The 22,680-nt window shown below is 41.0% G+C and overlaps 1 protein-coding gene across 2 annotated transcripts in view; it reads left to right on the forward strand.

Annotated features, from left to right (window-relative positions):
- LAPTM4A (lysosomal protein transmembrane 4 alpha) overlaps nt 1-21,954 on the forward strand; it is a 108,608-nt gene extending 86,654 nt beyond the window's left edge. Inside the window, exons 2-8 of one of the 2 annotated variants that reach the window (XM_050754187.1) lie at nt 3,511-3,721; nt 13,615-13,735; nt 17,004-17,080; nt 17,181-17,303; nt 19,529-19,624; nt 20,177-20,275; nt 21,327-21,954. In XM_050754187.1, coding sequence (XP_050610144.1) covers nt 3,611-3,721; nt 13,615-13,735; nt 17,004-17,080; nt 17,181-17,303; nt 19,529-19,624; nt 20,177-20,275; nt 21,327-21,401 — 702 coding nt within the window. In that variant the 5' untranslated portion in view covers nt 3,511-3,610 and the 3' untranslated portion in view covers nt 21,402-21,954. Of the gene's footprint in view, nt 1-3,080; nt 3,722-13,614; nt 13,736-17,003; nt 17,081-17,180; nt 17,304-19,528; nt 19,625-20,176; nt 20,276-21,326 lie in introns of those variants that run through there. The other variant, XM_050754186.1, reaches the window with a different exon arrangement.
- Nucleotides 21,955-22,680: the final 726 nt, after the last annotated feature.

A 22,680-nucleotide genomic window follows, 5' to 3' on the forward strand; every position in this document is an offset into this window, starting at 1 on the left:
TGGCTAGTTTTTTTGTATTTTTTAGTAGAGACGGGGTTTCACCGTGTTAGCCAGGATGGTCTCGATCTCCTGACCTCATGATCCGCCCATCTCGGCCTCCCAAAGTGCTGGGATTACAGGTTTGAACCACCGCGCCCGGCCTTTTTTTTTTTTTTTTTAAAAATACCTTTTTTACTTTAGATTTTTGTGGCTACACAGTAGGTATATATTGTCTTGTTCAGTCTCGTATCCTCATCACATGGAATATAATAGATCCTCAATAAAAATAAACTAAAGTAATGTGAATAGACTAACACATATAAAAGAGAAAAATAGGTTACACTATGTTAGCTAAAGAGCTTCAACCTCACTCTAATTTCTTTCATTGTGAGTTTTCCTAAGCTATTTTCTCCTAAAAATGTTAACTTTCCTTTCCCCATCCCCAAAAGATGGGTTGTTTTGCCAATAGTACCTTAAGATTTTCTCAGAGAAGTTGGTCTATATATATTAGATAAAAATTATCTAGACAAAACTCCATAACCGTATTTCACTCCTGTAATCCAGTTATGTATGCTATTGTTGTGCCAAACTCCTGCTAACCTCAGTAGAGAAGGTACTAGGATCAAGAGGCCAAGAAGAGACTGGAGAGCCAGTAAATGAGACATGGGTTTGTATTAGGAGCTTACAGTCCAGTAGTGACAGAGGGGGAAGAGTCCATGGCAGCGGGTTGGACAGAAGAACCAGCTATGTATAGAAGTGGTCCAGTGGCAGTGGAGTGAACAACACATCTCCCTTTCTACTGTCCCCTGGCAGTGGGCTGGACAACACAACTGCATGGTCCAAGGGCAGGAAAAGCGCAACTGCCTGTAAACATCATGCAATGTATACAGCATTTTCACTGAACAGCCTCCCACTAGTGACCTCTACCTGGCAACCTGCACTTAACCCAAAACTCAGGACCCTAATACCCTGTATGGGCCATGTTCCAAGGGATGGGCCAGTGGGTGGGGGTGGGGGTTTAAGATGTTTATCATAGAAACAGAACAAATCTCTGGGTTGGCCACTCCCAGATTCCCTAGCTCAGAGCACACATTCAGGTGCATCTACCATACAGGGTCATTCTCAGGGTATACTTACATTATTGCTATCAGATGCGTTTATGTTGCAGGTCTCTAATGATTTACACCTCCCTGGTTCCTTGCCTGGGGTAGTCCCAGTACAGGGAGAGAAGTCCTTACGAGCTGATCTGATGCCATGTTAGGTAGGCCTGATTTTGAATTGATTTTAGCTTTTAGAGAAATCAGATAATTTCCCCCGATCTTTTTTTTTTTTTTTTTTTTTTTTTTGAGATGCAGTTTTGCTCTTGTAGCCCAGGCTGGAGTGAAATGGCGAGATCTCGGCTCACTGCAACCTCCACCTCCCAGGTTCCAGCGATTCTCCTGCCTCAGCCTCCCAAGTAGCTGGGATTATAGGCATGTGCCACCACGCCCAGCTAATTTTTTGTATTTTTAGTAGTTTCTCCATGTTGGTCAGGTTGGTCTCGAACTCCCAGCCTCAGGTGATCCACCCGCCTCAGCCTCCCAGAGTGCTGGGATTACAGGCATGAGCCACCGTGCCCGGCTCCCCGATCTTATCTTTGTATTCTTTTTTATTGTATTGTATTTATTTTTGTCTGCCACATTTCATATTAAGACAGAAAAATAGTGCTGCACATTAGGATCACCTGGAGAGCTTTCAAACTTTTCAATGCCCAGGCCTCACCCATACCAGTTAAATCAGAAGGTCTGGAATAGTAAGCAGGCATCAGTGGTTGGTAAAGATTCTCAAGTGATGCCAATGTGCAGCAAAGTTTGGAAACTATTGGCACAACAGGTTTTAATCTCAGTTCTGACACTGGCCTTGCAATCTCGGATATGTAATTTAACTTCTCTGTAGAATTAAATAACATAAAAGTACCTATCTGAGTGAGTTGTAGGGATGAAATGATTCAAAATAAAGTGACTGGATCTGTGCCTAGAACAAAATAAGGGATATGTAATTGTGAGGCAGGGTTAAGATAATCTACTCCCTATGTAAGTAGAGAAATGTCATAATTCATTGAGTTAAATAGCCAGCCACACCTCATCCTTTAGCGTGGGCTGGATTAACTACTGCTTCCCAGATGGTTTGACAGTAAGCTCCATGGACAACTCCTTCCGTGGTGAACGAATAGTCTCTGCCCTCCTAAAATTTGTATTTTATTGGGGAGATAATCAACAAATACATACATAATTTCAGGCAGTGTTCAAAGAAGTCATGCCAAAGAAATAACCTTTACTCTGAATTATTGTGGTCTCTGGCTAAGAATATGCCCTGGCAGAAGGGAAGCCCTTTCTATTCTCTGAAAAGAAGTGTGTTTACCAAAGCATTAAATGATAAATACATTTTTAAAAGGTAAAGTCACAGGTCTTAAACAAATGCAAAACGAACACGTGTAAAAAATTTATTTACTCATTAACCAGGGGACCAGTAAGCCGTCAGAACCAGCTCTAAGCAGAATTCAAAGCACCCAACTATATTGTTGCATCAGGACTGGGGAATGAATTTACAAATCGATGCAAAATGGCTTTTCCCAAGGAGGGGTAAGATACAACATCAAGTCCGGTGGAGGGGGTCTTACAGAGTTCTGCAAAGCACCTCAAAGAAAGGCGGACAGCCCCCCTAGTAACAGAATGCTCGGTTCGGTGTGCCAAACTATGGCTGTTTTTTCATTGAAGACATTCAGTAATTTTTTGTCCATTTCAACGTGTTTCATAATTTTTCCCTACAAAAAAATCACTCATCTCTAAAAATCCGGCAGCTAAGCAGTTCTTACACATTATTTTGTTTTCATGTATCCTTAATCTTTTTGCCTTTAGCAGGGTTGGATGGTCTTTCTTCGCCCCCACCAAGGAGGCTTCGGAGGGAAGGGAGGGTGTTAATCCAGTCCCTCCACTCCTCCAAGCAGCCTCCCATTTCCGCCACAGGACCGAGGACCTCTCCAGGCTGGGCTTGGCCCGGTCCCTTCTTCGCAGGCCCCGCCCCCAGCCCGCGCAATAATCGAGCTGCGCGCAAAGGTCACGTTATCAGCCTGTGACGCTTCCCAAGCAGTACGTGGCACACATTGCTCAGAAAAGCCCCTTGTGCCCGCTTTTTGCCATCCGCGCTGTCTCGTGTCTCCCTTTTCCCATTAAATGCCTCTTTTCTTGCGGGTCTCATCTCGGGGATAGTGAACTACGAGGCTATACCTATCCGCATCTATCCTAGGCCCAAGAGCCAGCCCTTGCCCTCACGTAACAGGCGGAGACTCGCTGAGGCGAGTTGCACTTCTAATTGGGCGTGAGGTCTTGTCAATCTCTAAGTTTTTCCAATCAGAAGTCCGGCCCATCCAGCCTTCCGCTCCCCATTGGCCTGTGTGGAGGAAGAGGGGTGGGTAAGCCGAAGTCGCTGCGCTCAGTGCGCAGGCGCGAAAAAACTGGCAGGGGCCTGAGCCGGGGGCTGGCCTGAAGACGCGTCGTTGGGTTTTGGAGGCCGTGAAAGAGCCGTTTGAGTTTGCCTGCGGGTGGAGAACGTTTGTCAGGGGCCCCGCCAAGAAAGAGGCCCGCCTGTTACGATGGTGTCCATGACTTTTAAACGGAGCCGCAGTGACCGGTTCTACAGTACCCGGTGCTGCGGCTGTTGCCATGTCCGCACTGGGACAATCATCCTGGGGACCTGGTACATGGTAAGGCGGGCGGGCGTGGCGCGCATGTCTGGGGGGCCTGGGGAGCGGGGCCTGGTGCGGAGGGGGTGGGACTGGAAACGGGGTGTTGGGTGGGGCGGGGACTTGGAGGGACGCAGCTTTTTAGGGCGCGCCAACTCAGCATGAAATCCAGGGACTTTGGGAAATTAACCTTGTGCCGGAATCGGAGTGGGGGGCGGGGGGCGGTGGTAAGCATGGGGAGATTGTTCTTTGGCAAGAATCTGAGGAGAAAAGCGGGCTTGAGAGAGCAGAGGCGTTGCAGGCGAAGGGACGAGGGTGCTAGGATTTGGTGGGAATTCCTCTGTTTTGGCTCTTGTTGTATTTCTGCGATCTGAAAGGCAGCCCCTCCTTTGCTCCTATCCAGTGCTCCCTGGAATTTTTTCCCCTAATGAAATAATTAGGAGCGGACCTTGATAAATGCAGCCTAGTTTCGACATTGGTCTTCCCGTTGGGAAAGCGAAAGATCCAGCGGTAAACCCGTTGTCCGTGTTTTTTGGACTTTGTTTTGTTTCAGCGCCTCTCTTGCGTCTCCAGAATCGCTTGGGGGCGATAGCTTATGCCTGAGTTGACGCCTGACCAGCTTTTGTCCTGGTGCAGCCTCCTCCCTGCGCAGTAGATGCTTTTCGTAGCCGATCCGCTGTTTTTACAGACCTTTATTGAGAGCCCTCTCCATCTTGGCCACCTACGCTGATATTTCCTGGGTTCCAAGATACGTGTGATTTTGCCCTAACCAAGTTGACACTGTTGTTGCCTGGTGATTCACTAGTAATACGTTTGTGATTTTTCTTTTTTAATTCACCATTTATAGTATCCATGCACGTTAAACGTAACCTCTCCGTGACTTCCAAATATGGGATTCAGTTTAGGTAGTTTTAGGTTATTATGACTTGTCCGAGACTGTGACAAACTTCCTACATGGTCGACTTGGCCACTTTCTTTAATGACTTTGAGAATGTGGTTGTGTGGGTGACGTTGGTGATACTGTGCAGTTTTTGATACTTAACTGTAAAAGAGGAGAAGAGTTATCCCAGACACAATCTGTTTTCTCTGCACTTGCTGCTTCTCCCCACTCATTGTCTTGAAATCGTTAGTAAGCATTTGGAAAAACGCCAGATGAGAATCATCTTAAATGAGGCAGATACTGTTTCATGGCCCACCTCCGGAGGACCACCTGACTCCACTTGACTCCTACCTGCCCTGTTGTTTTTTACCGTCTTGTTTCTGATGTACGTTTAAAAAACAACACGAATGTGTAGGTTTGCTTGTGCTGAGTTTATGTTCATGTTTCCTATACTTTTATATTCAGAAATACCGCTTTATTGATAGAACTATATCACATTTTCTCTCAGAGACTCTTTCGTTCTGTATTTTAACTGATTTGGAATACTAAACGATACTAAACAACTTTAACTGAATATAGTTAATGACCATCAGCTGCATTATGTTTCCAACTTCCTTTTATATCGTCTCCATTTTGCTGAGGGGCTGGGTCTAATTTCTTTTGTTTGTCCTTAGCTCTGCCTTCTATTTCCCTAAATGAATAATTCATACCTTGAGGATCCTCAAGCCTCTTACTCAATTCCGTCTTCCTCGCCCCCAGAAGATGACTTTCTTTCCTATTTAACTAAGAGAATCCATCGGCCTGGCTCTCTCGCCTGCAGTCTTAGTCTTCCTGTTTCTTGTCAGATCCTTCCCTCCACTCACAGAAAAAAGGATTCCTAACTCCTCAAGAAGAGAATACCACCATTTCTATTTCAACCATCCGAATGTAATTGGCTGTATTTCTTTTCAGTTTTTTCTCAGGCAGATGTTTTGATGCTGTGGGTTCAGCTGGAAAATGAATAGAATAGCAGGATAAAGTGGGAACTACAAACAGGAAACTCAAAATGCAGAGAGAAAAACTTCAGTAGGGGCGTTTATTCTTTCAAAGTAGGGAGTGAGGAGTTTACATCTGTTCTCTACTGTAAGCCCTTGTTATGAGAAGGGTTCACATATCTCTGAAGACCATGCTTTAGTTTCACAATTTTAAAAAGATGCCATAGCTGTTCTTTGCATAGACTTCTCAGATTAGTGTAAAACATTTTATTGTAAACTACTTAAATCATTTAACCTGTCTTAAATTGGTTAAGAGATTTACTGACACCTGCAGTGTAAAAGGCTTTGGTGGACATATAAAAGGAATAAATGACAGGGGCCAGTGTCATTTGCCTTTTGTTTTCCTATTACCTGCCAAGCGCTAGACTCTCAAATGTTTCTTGTCTAACACAGCATCTGCCCTTAAGATGTTTATGGTATCACAAAAAACTTGAAGCACAGATATGAAAAACGTATGGTACAGTGATGAGGAAAAGGGCAACATGATCAGTAATATCAGATTCTAATCAGAATAAGTACTGGACAAAGGCCATTAGTTTTGTTTATTATAGTTTTGTTGATGACTTTCAAAAGTGTAGCTTCAATACCATAGCAATGTAGAGTCTCTGCCAACTTGGGGAGACATGTAACACTTATGATACAAGACCACTTAGGCCAAAATGTAGTATAATACTTCGAAGCAAAGAGGGCCTGTCCAAGTACTGCATTTTGTTCTCAGAAGCTACTTTACTAAGAGAAACAATATGGGGATGACTGAGTATTAAATGTCACTTCTCTCCCTACCTACCTTGTCGAGGTACTCTCTTCCTTGATTCCTGGTGAGGCAATAATTCGCAGTCTGCATGGGAGAATATTCATGTTTCTTTTTACATTACCTGGGCTGGACTTCTGAGATGCTGATTCCCCCTGTGTCATTTGGAACTTGGGGGTGCCCCTCTCCCTCGCTCTGAGTGACTGTATCTGATAACAGTCTCATTGCTTTCTAGCCACGGCTTCTACTGGTCTAGTGTTAAAGTATTGTAACACTATATACTAAAGTATTCATTGTATGGAAAATAGGGCTGTGGGACACAGAGAAAGCCAGAACGAGGGAGGTACCAGCCCTGAAGTGTTAGCCTTTGGCATTTTAGATAGAAAAGAAGTGTACCTGGTGAAGTAACAGGAAATTTCAGAATAAGCTCATGTTTAAATTCTGGCATTCCTGAAATTGTTTTCTCTATCATTTATTGAAGAATTTGAAGCCAGTTGATTTTAAACAAGTTTCTTATGAGGTATACGCTCAAATGTTTATTGAATAATTGAAAATGGACTTGAAAGTGTGCTGTAGTAGATACACTTTGTGGTTAATGGTGTGTACTACAAGACTACATTTTGAGCATTTGTAATAATTTTATCTCTTAGACTTAACATATGGCTAATTTTTCATGAATGTCTCAACCATAAGCAGTTTGAAGTTCTGTGTTTGGGAGAGAAGTAAAAACAGATTTCCTTAAGTTCTATTCCTTTCCAGCCCTCACCTCTGACCTCAAGTAAGCATAGCTTGTTTATATTTGAGTTAGTTTCCTTCTTTAAAAAAAGGAAGTTTTGTGCCTCCACCTTTGCGTATGCTATTCCTTCTCCCTGAAATGTTGCTGTCCTCCCAAGTCACTTTCTAAAAATTTTGTTAAGGAAATTTTCATACATGCAAAAGTAGTGAAATAGTACGAAAACCTCCCATTTATTCATCACCCAACTTCAACCATTAACCACATTTTGCCAAGTCCAGATAATTTAATGGTTAGCTCACATGTTTTCATGGTAAAGCTTTTTTTTTTTTTTTTTTTTTTTTTTTTTTGAGATGGAGTCTTGCTCTGTTGCCAAGCTAGAGTGCAGTGGTGCAATCTCGGCTCACTGCAACCTCCGCCTCCCGGGTTCAAGCGATTCCCCTGCCCCAGCCTCCCAAATAGCTGGGACTACAGGCACCCACCACCATGCCTGACTAATTTTTAGTATTTTAGTATAGACGGAGTTTCGCCATATTGTCCAGGATGGCCTCGATCTCCTGACCTCGTGATCCACCTGCTTCGGCCTCCCAAAGTGCTGGGATTACAGGCGTGAGCTACCGTGCCCAGCCAAGCTTTCTTTACTTCCTAGCCAGAGGGATCTGTTTTTCCCACGGTGCACCTGCAAAAGTTTCTAGATACTTCTTGTATGTACTTATTAAATAGTACTCAGTACACATTGGTAGGATTGTCCTTTTCTCTTATTTTTCTCTCTACAGCAAGATGTTCTCCTGGAGGGAAGAGGGTGATGTCTTACTTTATAAGGGCAGTGGCTCACGCCTGTAATGCCAGCATTTTGGGAGGCCGAGGCAGGTGAATTGCCCAGGAGTTCGAGACCAGCGTGAGCAACATGATGAAACCCCCTCTCTACCAAACAAAACAAAAATATATATAATATATATATTATATATAATACAAAATATATATGTGTGTGTATGTGTATATATGTATGTGTGTATGTGTATGTATAGATACACACACAGTAGTCCCAGCTACTGGGGAGGCTGAAGTGGGAGGATCACTTGAGCCGGAGAGGCAGAGTTTGCAGTGATCCTAGATCAAACTAACTGCTCTCCATCCTGGGTGACAGAATGAGACCCTGTCTCAAAATAAAATGTGTGTGGTGGCTAACTTATTAATTAAAACATTTGAGGTGTTCATTACACATTTGTTGAATGAACTGTCTCCTCCAAAAAATATTATGAATACTCAGTTGTATCTGCATGTAACAGTAAACAGCAAAAAACTTTTTTTTTTTTTAAAATTATACTTTTAAGTTCTAGGGTACATGTGCACAACGTGCAGGTTTGTTACATAGGTATACATGTACCATGTTGGTTTGCTGCACCCATCAACTCGTCATTTACATTAGTTATTTCTGCTAATGCTATCCCTCCCCCTCCCTCCCACCCTGTACAGGCACCCGTGTGGGTGTGTGATGTTCCCCACCCTGTATCCAAGTGATCTCATTTTTCAGTTCCCACCTATGAGTGAGAACATGCGGTGTTTGGTTTTCTGTCCTTGTGATAGTTTGCTGAGAATGATGGTTTCCAGCTTCATCCATGTCCCTGCGAAGGACATGAACTTATCCTTTTTTATGGCTAAAAAAGGTTTTAAAGATAGTCACTTTTGATCTTTATCAGATAACAGACTTTGCTTAGTTCTGTAGATTGACCCTCCTGTGGGTGCTTTCTCTGCATGGGAAGCCGTTATCTGGATGCCTTCTTAAACCAGACGCACTGTTTTAATTATTATCTCAGTAGATACTGGCTCTGGGCAAATTACTGTGGGAAAACTGAAAAATGATTTTTTTTAAAGTCTCCAAAGAATCTTCTGGAATAGGTGTGGCAGTGAAAGAAGAAAACAAAGAATTCCTCTCTCTAGACCCTGTGCTTCCATGGATCTGATACAGTTATTTTGTTAACAAGTCAAATCTAACAGATTTCTTGTTTTACACACTTACGTAAGATGTACAGGAAGCTTTCAAAAAAATGCATACCACCTGGTTTGACTGGTTAAATTTACAGTACTGTTAACACATTAAGTGGTGAATCCACAGCCCATGCTGCTAAAATATTGCTGTATTCTATACCTCTCCATATTGCCAGGTTTAGAAGTTAATTTAATCTCTCTCTCTTTTTTTTTATTTTTTATTTTTTAATGGGGTTTTGCTATGTTGCCTGTGCTGGTGTAGTGGCACTGTTATAGCACACTGCAATCTTGAACTGGGCTCAAGCGATCCTCCCACCTCAGGCACCTGACCAGCTGGGACTGCAGGCACACACCACTGTCCCCAGCTTAATCATTCTTTTTAAATTACATTTTTATTAACTTTCTTTTCTGAATACAGTGAAAGGAAATGAATCAGGAATAAATTTTTGTAATAGTTAGTACATAGTTGGATATTTTCAGAGAAATTTTATATTGTAAGACTACAGTTAATTTTATGTATTTTTTAAAAAGCTAAACATGTAATTTAGAAATATCAACTTTAATCAGAGGTAAGTTACCAGGGCTTATATAGGAGCACAAGGTTCATTGGTGAATATCTTTAAGCAAAGGATGCCAGGAGCAGTGGCTCATGCCTGTCATCCTAGCACTTTGGGAGGCCAGTGCATTAGGATCACTTGGGGCCAGGAGTTCGAGACCAGACTGGACAACATAGTGAGACTCCGTCTCTACAAAAAAATTTTTTTTAAAGTCACAAGGATGGGTTTTCCAGTGTAATACTTTAAGATTTAAGTTGGGGTTCTAATGAAATGACGTGATCTAATGGAATGTAACTAACTCAAAGAAGTTTGAAAAAGACTTTTTGAAGTAGCTCTGAAATTTATTTCACCATTTCTTGGTCCTTTTGATTAGCCCTGTGATTTTTTTTTTTTAAATATTCAGTCGTATGACCCACAGTGAAATGAAACTTGAAGTGTCTCTAGTACTAAAAGAAGATAATAGTGGATGAGTGTGTGACTTATCCATGGAAGAGAAGAAAAGAGAAGAGAAGAGTTTTTTTGTTTTTTAAGAGACAGTCTTGCTATTGTTGCCCAGGCTGGTTTCCAGAGCTCAGGCGATCCTTCCCACCTCAGCCTCCCAAGTAGCTGGGACTATAGGTGTGAGATTTTTAGAAATCCTTCATGTGATAAAAATATTTAAGAAGGGAAAATAGAACTCCTAAATATTTTTTGACATGTCATTCCCTTCATTTAGTAATTGAGTTTGCATGCTTTTCTTGACAAAGGAATTTCTGTACTGCAGAGAGCTTTTTCACTGTGACTATACTGTGTTTAGCAAAGAAGAGTTTGCCTAATTGATTTCAAACTGATTTCCGTACACAGAACGTACAGCGTTTTAGTAGATATATCTGATTGTTCAGTAATTAATTCACCTAGTTGTATTAGCTCATACTCATATACCACACACACTGGCCAAAACCCATTGCAGCAAATGTGGGCAACAAAAAAAATCAGCCTTCAGGTGGGGAGAGCCAGCTTGCAAAAGTGATTGTTCCTGGTAAGTCCTCTCAAGAACTGAAAGATAACCTGCCTTGCCTCTGAACAATGCAAGGAAAGAGGCATGCTGCTGAACAGAGAGAGTAAAGTCTAAACATTGTATAGCTTTAGATAATGGTTTCTTTGGGAAACACCTTAAAACAGGAGTTACTGGGGAATGGTTATTAATAATCATGTAGTGCTGAGAAGGAGATGTCTTAAAAAACAGACTTGTATCCTGATTCTCCCATCTGTCAGCTCAGCAAGCTTAACACAAGTTATATAGCTTTACTGAATCTTAGTTTCCCCATCTACACATGGGCTTTAGTAATACTTACTTCATGGGTTGTTGTGAGGAATAAGTGAAGTAATATACGTAAATACACATGTCATAGAGTATATTCTCAATAAATATTGGTTGATTCCAAATTTGATATTGTGGCATTGTTTAGATCACCTACCCTAAAGATAAAACTTGATCTGCTTATCTAGCGGATGTTAGTGAAATGACTTCAGCTGATAAAAGGAAAATGCATTTCCTGTGTATTTATCATTCAAGGTGAAACAGGAGAGAAGTATATAATAGTTTGTTTAAAATACTATTGATAGCTGGCCGACACAGTGGCTCACACTGTAATCCCAGCACTTTGGGAGGCCGAGGCTGGTGGATCACTTGAGGTCAGGAGTTTGAGACTAGCCTGGCCAACATGGTGAAACCCCACCTCTACTAAAAATACAAAAATTAGCCAGGCTTGATGGCGCGTGCCTGTAGTCCCAGCTACTCGGGAGGCTGAGGTGTGAGAATCGCTTGAACCCAAGAGATGGAAGCTGCAGTGAGCTGAGATTGCACCACTGCACTCCAGCCTGGGCGACAGAGTGAGGCTCAGTCTCAAAAAAAAAAAAAAAGTCCCAGCTACTTGGGAGGCTGAGGTAGGAGAATCACTTGAACCCAGGAGGTAGAGGCTGCAGTGAACCAAGATCACGCCACTGCGCTCCAGCCTGGGCGACAGCGAGACTCCATCTCAAAAACGAACTAAATAAAAATAAAATACTACTGATAGGAACTTAATAGCCCTTGAAAATTCCAGATGTTCACATTTTCACAAAGGGAAGGAGGGCAAATTCTGTGAACTTCACTATGTTAGGTAAGGAACCTAACTCCAATCCTACATGAGATTTCTATCTTGAGTCATTAACAGTACTCTTTCCGAGTACTTAAATGCAGTGAAGCCTCCTGGGATACTGCAGGGATTGGCCAACAACTATAGGCACAACTCATTTCCTTTTGAAATGGATTTACAGCCCTGGGAGACTAGGAAGATTCATCAGATATGATGGAATTTCAGCAGGATGTTCCTCTGAATAGCTAAACAATTTTATTCAGAAGTTGCTGGTTAATGGGAAGGGGCAGCCTCTAGCAGCTTTGTCCTCAGCCCTGTTGTCTTTTGTTAGTGACTTAGAGATACTGATTACATGCTGATCCTAAATTCAGGAAGTCGAGACAGGCAGTAAATCTAGTGTGTCAGAATCTACATCCAGAAAATCTTCATAGGCAAGAATGTAGTAAGATGAAACTCAATTACAGGTATATTAAGGCCTATGCTTGAGCCTCTGAATCCAACTGTACAGGTACAGGTGGTAGCTTAGCACAATCGTGTGAAAAAGAACTTGGTGTTTTAGGGAGTGATATTCATGTGATATTCAGAAAATTTATAAAGCCAGTGCAGGCTGGGTGTGGTGGCTCATGCCTGTAATCCTAGCATGTTGGGAGGCTAAAGCAGGAGGATCACTTGAGGCCAAGAGTTCAAGACTAGCCTAGGCAATATGGTGAGACCTTGTTTCTAGCAAAAACAAAAAACCTCAGTACAACTTCAGGTTGCATTAATTGAAATTTGTTAGCCAGCGTATGAGAACTGAGATCTCTTTGTGTTCTGACCAGGCTGACCTTACCTCATTTTAATATATGTCCATCAAACTGGAGCATATGTAAAGAGGAAGACAAAAGGGAAATAGGTAGCTAGGAAACATGCTAGTCAGAGGAATGGCTTAAAGATCTGAATGTCTGTTCTAGAAAACACAGTATTTGGAGGCTGTTTTCAGGTATTGGAGCACTTATTTAGAAGGGAGAGCACGTTATCTCAAAAAGTAGATTTAAGGCCGGGTGTGGTGGCTCATGCCTGTAATACCAGCACTTTGGGAGGCTGGGGCTGGGCGTATCACTTGAGGTCAGAAATTAGAGACCAGCCTGGCCAACGTAGTGAAACCCTGTCTCTACTAAAAATACAAAAATCACCTGGGTATGGTAGTGGGCACCTGTAATCCCAGCTACTGGGTGGCTGAGGTGGGAGGATCACATGAGCCTAGGAAGGGAAGGCTTCGGTGAGCTGAGATTGTACCACTGCACTCCAGCCTGGACAACAGAGTGAGACTCCATATCACAAAAAAAAAAAAAAGAATTAAGACCAGTAGATGAGTTAAGTGACTTTCAGAATGTTGGTAAGTCTCTTAAGCATTTGAGTCTAGCTCAAGAAGAAATAGTGAGTTGTCTGTCACCAGATGAGAGATGCTGTGTAGGAGTTTTGGGCATCTGATGAATAAATATAACAGATGAATAGTAACTTCTTCAAACCCAGAAATTCTGAGATTGGTATATGAATAAATAGGTAGCTTTGAACATGAACCATTTGTAATGATTCTTTAGTTTTAATTTTTGTGTAATTTTATTCTAGTGTATTGGTTATACATCTTATCTCTGAAATGGTTAATATTATTTATACTTTATAAAATATTTATTTTTAAGTTAGTCTCATAGTGGTAATTGTGTATTGTTTTATCTCACAGCTAGTCTCCCACTGTTTCATATCTGTGTTACTTCAAGTAAGACAATCTTAAATATGAGAGATTGTGCTGAGATTGTGCTAAGTTTGTGTCATAATGGTAATTAATGTAACTGATAGAATGTTACCTTTTCCAGGTAGTAAACCTATTGATGGCAATTTTGCTGACTGTGGAAGTGACTCATCCAAACTCCATGCCAGCTGTCAACATTCAGTATGAAGTCATCGGTAATTACTATTCATCTGAGAGAATGGCTGGTATGTGTTTAATTGAAAAAAAAAAAAAAAAAAAAAAAACTCCCCTGCTAATTTTTATATACAGTCATGTGTTGTTTAATGATGGGGACACATTCCGAGAAATGTCACTGGGTGATATTGTTGTGTGAACGTCATAGGGTGTACTTACACAAACCTAGATAGCATAGCCTACTGTACACCTAGGCTATGTGGTAGAAGCTCCTAGGCTAAAACCTGTGCAGCAGGTTACTGTACTGAATACTGTAGGCAGTTGTCATACAGTGGCAAATAAGTGTGTATCTAAAGATAGAAAAACATAGTAATACTGTAAATACACTATTACAGTGTTATGGAACCATCATCGTACAGTCCATTGTGGACCAAAATGTTATTTGGCACATGTCTCTCTCTCCACACACACACTAGTTATTTAGAAGATTGATGAGATTATGCTTAAGTTACATTTCAGAAAGTTAAAATGGTTATATAATAAGGGTAACAAGTTAAATTATATTTAAGTCATTCTTGCTGACAAGAAAGTATTTTGATGGGTTTTTCAGAGATGCTCAGTGAGGATTACAATAGAGCATTTCTAGCCAGAAGCTGTAATGGACTATTAGGTTTTTGAGAAATGTGTAAAATGTACCTTGAAATCAAAATATGCAGGCTTCATAAGACTTTTTTAAAATGTAGCTACTAATAGAAAGGAGAAGAAAGCTCTATGATTAGAATATATGTGTCCCTCCAAAATTCATATGTTGGAGCTTAACTTCCGAGGTGATGATACTAAGAGGTAGGACCCTTGGGTGGTGATTAGGCCATGAGGGCTCTACCCTCATGAATGGGATAAATGCCCTTCTTTTTTTTGAGACAGAGTTTTGCTCTTGTTGCCCAGGCTGGAGTGCAGTGGTGCGATCTTGGCTCACTGCAACCTCTGCCTCCCGGGTTCAAGCGATTCTCCTGCCTCAGCCTCCCGAGTAGCTGGGATTACAGGCACGTGTCACCACATCCAGCTAATTTTTTGTATTTTTAGTAGTTTCTCCATGTTGGTCAGGTTGGTCTAAAACTCCCAGCCTCAGGTGATCCACCTGCCTCAGCCTCCCAGAGTGCTGGGATTACAGGCGTAAGCCACTGTGCCTGGCCAGTGCCCTTCATTTTAAAAATCACATATTACTTATTTGTTTAAAAAAATTTTTTAGAGAAAAGTTCTTACTTTGTTGCCCCAACTGGAGTGCAGTGATGCAGTAATAGCTCACTGTAACCCAGAATTCCTGAGCTCAAGTGATCCTACCACCTCACTGCCTGAGTAGCTAAATTTTTGTGGAGATGGGTTCTCCCTGTCTTTTACCGGGCTGGTGTTGAACTCCCGGCTTCAAGTGACCCTCCCACCTCAGCCTCCCAAAGTGCTGAGATTATAGGCATGAGCCACTGTGCCCAGCCCATAGCAGACTCTTGAAAGCCGATTATTTGAATTACAAATTTTGCTTTCAAATTTGATAAGACCTGTTTAATTTCATATTTTGTTTTTACCTGAATTCTTCTGAGTGAAAGTTTGCATGTCGTAGCAGGGAAGTCCTTTAAATTCTTAACATTTATCCTGTATCTTCTAAGAAAAAAGTAAAGAGGACTATTCCTAGTTTAGTGCCAAATACTGATGATTGCCCAGTGATAAGATTATATATAAATGCTGGGCATATGGCTCACGCCTGTAATCCCATCACTTTGGGAGGCCGAGGCAGGTGAATCATTTGAGGTCAGGAGTTTGAGACCAGCCTGGCTAACATGGTGAAACCCCATCTCTATTAAAAATATAAAAATTAGCTGGGCGTGTGGTGCAGGCCTGCAATCCCAGCTACTCTGGAGGCTGAGGCAAGAGAATAGCTTGAACCCCAGGGGTAGAGGTTGCAGTGAGCCGAGATTGTGCCACTGCACTCCAGCCTGGGTGACAGAGTGAGACTGTCTCAAAGGAAAAAAAAAAAAAGGTTATATATACATTTACCCAATAGGGAATATTCAGCAGTTCTAGTCATTCATCATTATTAGTGCCCTCAGTATTTTTTTTTTTTTTTTTTAAATTTTTAAAACATCTTTTGTACATATAGGGTCTTGCTATATTATATTGCCCAGGCTGGTCTTGAATTCCTGGCTTCAAGTGATTTTCCCACTTTAGCCTCCCAGAGTACTGAGATTACAGGTGTGGGTTGCCATGCCCATCCCCCCCAGTTTCTTAATCTCTGCCCAGACGGATCACCTGAGGTCAGGAGTTTATACCAACCTGGCCAACATGGTGAAACCTCGTCTCTACTAGAAATGCAAAAGTTAGCTGAATGTGATGGTGCTTGCCTGTAACTCCAGCTACTCGGGAGGCTGAGGCAAGAGAATTGCATGAACCTGAGAGGCAGAGGTTGCAGTGAGCCGAGATCGCACCACTGCACTCCAGCCTGGACGACAGAGTGAGACTCTGTCTCAAACAAAACAAAACAAAACAAAACAAAAAAACTGTCCAGAGTCACAGAATGAACTACAGATTTGTGCTGAGAAACTCAGTAAGTCAGTCAGGCACAGTTTAGAATTGCTTGAGATTACTTAGCTGTTTTGTGAAAAAATTAGTGAGCATGGATTAATGGAGAGTTGGAACAAAGAAGAAAGTAGTGTGTGTAACATAGTTACCAGGGTGCAGGAAGCAATGAATTTTAGTGTTTGGGAGGTTGGGTGGGGAAGCGAGATTAATGGAGAACTTTGAATTTCAGGTAATATTTTATCTAGGGCAAGAGGTAATGTAGGTAGCATTCTGAGTTTAATACATCTGTCTTTTAAGCAATTGCCAGCCATTCCTTCCAGCTAAACCCTACTCACCTCATAAGACTCATCTTGTGTCATTTCTTCGTATTTTTTCCTGATGCTTCAGGCGAGGCATATTGTTTCTGCCTCTGTTTTAGCACTTGACACATTGGATTATAATGATGTTTGCACATCTTCAGACTCCTGGGCCCATGAGGGCACAGGGACTTGTTTCTCTAGCAGAGAATGTGGTTCATGTGCCATCCTAAACCCATGTCAGTGAGGAGTTGTAGCGATTTAACAAATAAGTGCTTTGTGTGAGTGTCTCAAGGTTCATTACTTCATGCTGAGTCTTTGATTTTTTTTCTTTTACCCTCTTGGCCTTAGATCTTTTTATAGCCAGTTTTGAAAATATTTAAATTTAATATTTTAAAGCTAGCTTTAAGTGAAGTTTTGTTCTTTTTGTTGTGTAAGTAGCTTAATTAGATTTTTGTTTTTGTTTTCTTAGATAATGCCTGTGTTCTTTTTGCCGTCTCTGTTCTTATGTTTATAATCAGTTCAATGCTGGTTTATGGAGCAATTTCTGTAAGTATACTGTATTTTCAGCTTTCAGAGTTTGATCTTAGGGGAGCTTAGTAATTTCCTATATGTGATACAATGTTGTGGTTGTTATTTTTTTCTCCAGTATCAAGTGGGTTGGCTGATTCCATTCTTCTGTTACCGGCTTTTTGACTTCGTCCTCAGTTGCCTGGTTGCTATTAGTTCTCTCACCTATTTGCCAAGAATCAAAGAATATCTGGATCAATTAGTAAGTGTGTATGCTCATTAAACTTATTTTTTTCATTTTGAGTAAAATGTTTACATTTAAATTCTGAATCAGCCTTTTGATATTATTTTTAACTACTCCACTTGCTTTTAAAAGTGTCTTAAAATAGTTATTTCTGCTCTCTCAGCTACTGTGACAAAACTAGCAAGATGAAAATGGAGTAATTTCTTACCATACATTTGGATAATTCAGTATTAAGAATTCCTAGAAATGGATATTGTGGAACTAGTAGTTCAGCTTTTGTTTTTGAATGTCCAAAGGTACAATAATTTGACTCTGTATGGCACTCTTGAAGTGACTAGCTTTTTGTCTTTACAGACATCTGTAGCAAGTATTCCAGTGCCTATTATGTTTTTAGCCCTTTGCTAGGCACTGTTGGTGAATGGTGTGGATATAAAGATAACTGCCTCATCTTTAGTGAGCAAACCGTAATATTTGGGGAGTCCAGATACATGAAGATGTTACCTGTGATAACAAACGTGAGCTGTCACAGCAGCAGCAAATAAGGAACTTTGATTAATGTCACATGGAGGGGGCAGAGAAAACTCTGGACTGAGTGGACAAGGAGGGCTTCATGGAGGTGGTCAGAAGGAGATACGGGATCCAGGTAGATGAAAATTGGCAGGGTCATCCTCAGTTCATTTCCAAAGTGCTTTCAGAACTTTTCTTCCCACTATCAGATTTCCTGCCTAGCCCATTTTCCACACCACCAAATTCATCATTCATTTATTCAGAAAACATTAGCTGGTTCCTCTTACGTGCAAGGTGCTCTGCTAGGTCATAGTGATGCATCAGTGGAGCTTATTTCCTGGTAAAGGAATCAGGAAGTTGACAGTTACTGATATACCATTGTAGGTTACTATGGGAGTGGATATCACATGGGTACTAAACCTGGGTTGGGAAGTGAGATTTGAATTGTACTCAGGAGTTTGAATGGGAATTAAGATAGAGAAAGTATAGAAGACAATGTTCCAGATAAAAGAGACATTGAGGCAAGAAGCAGCATAGTGAGGGCACTAGAAGCTGGCCATGGTGGCTGGCACACAGAGGAAGGGTGGGAAGGCTGGAGAGAGTGGCCGGGGGCAGGGCCTGTTGGCCTGGTCAGCCACAGTCAGCGGCTTCTGTGTGGCTCTCTGCTCATGTTATCTCTGGTGGAGAAATTTCAAGTGGTGCTTCCCTGCCTTCTGAATAAAACCCTTAGCATAGCATTCTCTCATGAGCTGCCACCTTCTGTGTTTTTCTTTTTGTTTGTAGATGAAGATCAAAAAAACAGCTTTTTCCCCCAAGGAGACAGCCTGGCTATGGTTTGGGGAGTGGTGGGTTCTTTTTAATTTTTTTTCTATTTTTTTCAGTCCTCTGGGATTTCTGTTTATGTTGCTTTTTAAATGTAATTATTTAGGCCTTCGTGTTGACATTTCCATTAAAAACAAGCATAACTTTAAAAAATTAAATTAGCTTTATAGAAAAGAACATAAAAATTTATTATTCCTTTTACAGACCCTGGTGTTTTCTCTCCTCTGTTTTGTTCACTTAGTGCCTCAGACTGGAAGGTATTTCCTCTGTTGGCTAGCTTTTAAATCTGAAATAATTCTTTTATAATGCCTTTCTCCCTGAACTTAGCTCATTGCCTTGTACACAGTCAGGGCTGAATAAGTATTTAAGTGAATATAGCTGGTGCTTTTCAGTAGAACAAGAGTAAAACTTATGTCTTGCCTGGCATTGTAACCAGTGGATGTATTTTTTGCCCCTGTCTGATGAGAGTTGAGACAAATGATTGACATTTAGAAAAATAATTTTCCCCTTATAGCGTTAAAATGAAGTAGTTTATCTGTAGAACTTACGTAGACCTGAGCATCTCCTGAGTTAATGATGCAAGTGACACAGGGACAGATCTCCAGTGCCATATAGGTGATAGTGTTTTTCCAAAGGTCAGAAAGATGGAAAATAGTGAAAAGTAAACAGAAAATGATCTAAATTTAGACTTTTCGGAGTATTGTGGGTTATCAAACAAATGTACTGTAAGTGATTGTTAGCATGCATTAATGGTGTAAGGCTTAAGAGCACTTTGGATTAAATTCTGCTTATACATTTTTGTTAAAATATCACTTTTGACTTTGGTGCCTTTGTATTCTTCAGATGCTCTTCAGGTTATCAGCAAGTGCTAATGCAATGGCTGACTTGTAAATGTGTGTGTGTTTTTTTAATAGCCTGATTTTCCCTACAAAGATGACCTCCTGGCCTTGGACTCCAGCTGCCTCCTGTTCATTGTTCTGGTGTTCTTTGCCTTATTCATCATTTTTAAGGTACGTTGCTGACTCAATCTTTAGGGGTGACTGAGACTGACACCGTGAATCTAAACCTTTTTGCCACCTATCACCTTTCAAGTCACAGGAGATGGAGGATTTGTGGGGACAGTGTTTATTCTGGCACACTAGCAGATAGCTTCTAGGGAATGTTTTCTGTCTTGTTTCCAAGGAGTGGTTGTAACTGTCAGGATCCTTCTCTAAGTGAAAGGACCTACTGTTTATGTTTTTGAAAGGGGTTCACGATTTGTATTGAAAATCTTTTAAAATTCCCAAGGTTCAGAAACCCAGAATTTCTTCTGCAGCACAGTGGGTTGGCTGACCTGCACTGAAACTCCATCTCTGGTTTCTCTCTGAAATGTTGGCGATGAAACTTGTGACATTTAAATGAGAGCAAGTAGGGAAAGGGCCTGGCCTATGCTGGGTCCACACAGAGGTCAGTTCCCTTATACACTGAGGACGTGTGGGGAAAGCATTCTAAGTCACCGGCATTTTGGAGCAGGTAGTTTGTTGAGTTTCTAGCAGATGTCAACTTTGTTTTTATTCTTCCAGGCTTATCTAATCAACTGTGTTTGGAACTGCTATAAATACATCAACAACCGAAATGTGCCAGAGATTGCTGTGTATCCTGCCTTTGAAGCACCTCCTCAGGTTAGCTACTGTTGGATAGAGTAAAAGGTCGCCAGTCACTATTGACTGTTCCAAGAGAAGAACCTGGAGCTTGACTTTCTCTTTCATGCTGTAACCTGTGGTTTGGGCATGAACCCTGGGTACTTTTATGAACAGCTTAAAATCCACAGGATTCAACATTTTCCACTTGGAATCCTGAGTACATGGGTCGCTTGTCTCATCCAGTTTGGCTGTTAGGTTTATTCATTAGAGGTCCTCATGAGTGTTGTGTTTGTGGGGGAGACAAGGCAGGAAACAACTGTGTTAGGCCCATGTAGCCTGGGGCTTCTAAGGATGGGGAGTCCCGTTGACTGAAACTTGTGTTGTTTTCAAAAAATATCCATATGATCCAAAGGGGGAGCTGACCTGTCTGGGGAGATGAATACAGTGGTTTCATGGGTCTTTTGGGGAAGCCTACCTTTCACAGCCCTCTAATTGCTGCTGTACTACCTTCCCAGGTTTTCAGCATATAAAATAGATGTGGCCCATCTAGGGCCAGGCTGTCACACTTGGAGTCACTTAGATTGGAATGCCACTCCTCCACTGCCTAGTTGTGCCTGTTACCCTCAAAGACATGATATGAGTTCATGATCTTCTGACTACAAGCTGATTGTGATGAAAGTCAGGATCCAGGAGCTAGCATCTTATTGGAGGTTTCCTATTGCATGGTTTAACCCAACTCCTCAACACCTAAACTGTAATTGGCACTGGCACTTTATCAGTCACACTAGAACGAAGGCAGAGCAGTGACACCCACTGCCTGCCTGTCTAGGAATCCTTGTCCAGAAGCAGAATTCTCTCTCCTCACCTCCCTCTCCCCACCTCCCTCTCCCCAACCTCCCCTTCGCTCGTAATCTTGGTAAAATTCCAGCTTATTCACGCATCTACTCGGGAACATTTTAGCTAACAGTTTTTTCAGCTCTTTATGGTTTTGTGTAACCCTAATTAGGGCATAAAGTCTGCAAGCTGAATTATCTTAGAAAGAATTTTAAAGGAGAATTAAATCTGATACCATTTTTTTTCCTCTCTTTAGTACGTTTTGCCAACCTATGAAATGGCCGTGAAAATGCCTGAAAAAGAGCCACCACCTCCTTACTTACCTGCCTGAAGAAATTCTGCCTTTGACAATAAATCCTATACCAGCTTTTTGTCTTGTTTATTTTACAGAATGCTGCAATTCAGGGCTCTTCAAACTTGTTTGATATAAAATATGTTGTCTTTTGTTTAAGCATTTATTTTCAAACACTAAGGAGCTTTTTCGACATGTATTAAACGTCTTTTTGTTTTTTTGTTAAGTCTTTTACATTTTAATAGTTTTTGAAGACAATCTAGGTTAAGCAAGAGCAAAGTGCCATTGTTTGCCTTTAATTGGGGGTGGGAAGGGAAAGGGGGTACTTGCCACATAGTTTCCTTTTTAACTGCACTTTCTTTATATAATAGTTTGCATTTTGTTATTTGCTACCCTGGGTATTTTCAGGAAGACTGACTTAAATATTCAGGGTGAATAAGTAGTTGGGTATAAGATCTGAATTTTTCATCTGCCGAAACAAGAAAATATTTGACATTTTGACTTGACTGTGGAAGATGATGGTTGCATGTTTCTAATTTGTATGTTTCCATCTTTGTGATAAGATGATTTAATAAATCTCTTTAAATACTTAGGGTTGTCATTTTTTTAATCTGTTAACTTTTTTTTAGATAAACCCTTGACATTTTCCATTACAGTGTATTCAGAGTGCCAGGGTTTTTTGTTAACTTTGAGAATACAGTTGGCCGTTCGTATTCATGGGTTCTGTATCCATGAAGTCAATTGACTGGATTGAAAATATTTGGGGGAAAAAATGGATAGTTGGGTCTGTACTGAACCTGTACAGACTTTTTATTCTTGTCATTGTTCTCTAATTACATGGTATTAAATATTATAAGTAATTTAGAGATCATTTTAGAAATATGGGAGGATACGCATGAGTCATATGCAAATACTATACCATTTTATTATAAGGGACTTGAGCAACTGTGGAATTGGCTATCTGGGGGGAGAACCTGGAACCAATCCCCCATAGATACCAAGGGACAACTGTACAATGATACACATTTAATTAGAAATCATTTTCTTAATCCGTTAACTCAAACTATTTAAATTTGTGGTGAAGATATTTCTTGAATCACAGGACAGAAATTAATATGGGTGGTTTGAAAAATGATAGCTGTAACAGTCTTTTTTTTTAATGTCTTATTTTTTTTTCTTTCCAACTTTCTAGGTTCAGAGAGTACATGTGCAGGTTTGTAACATGGGTAAATTGTGTATTGCAGGGGTTTTGTCAATGTTTTGTCATCCAGGTTGTGAGCACAGTACCTGATAGCTAGTTTTTTGATCCTTACCCTCT

This window comes from Macaca thibetana, chromosome 13 (assembly GCF_024542745.1).
Source record: "Macaca thibetana thibetana isolate TM-01 chromosome 13, ASM2454274v1, whole genome shotgun sequence".
Lineage (NCBI taxonomy): Eukaryota > Metazoa > Chordata > Mammalia > Primates > Cercopithecidae > Macaca > Macaca thibetana.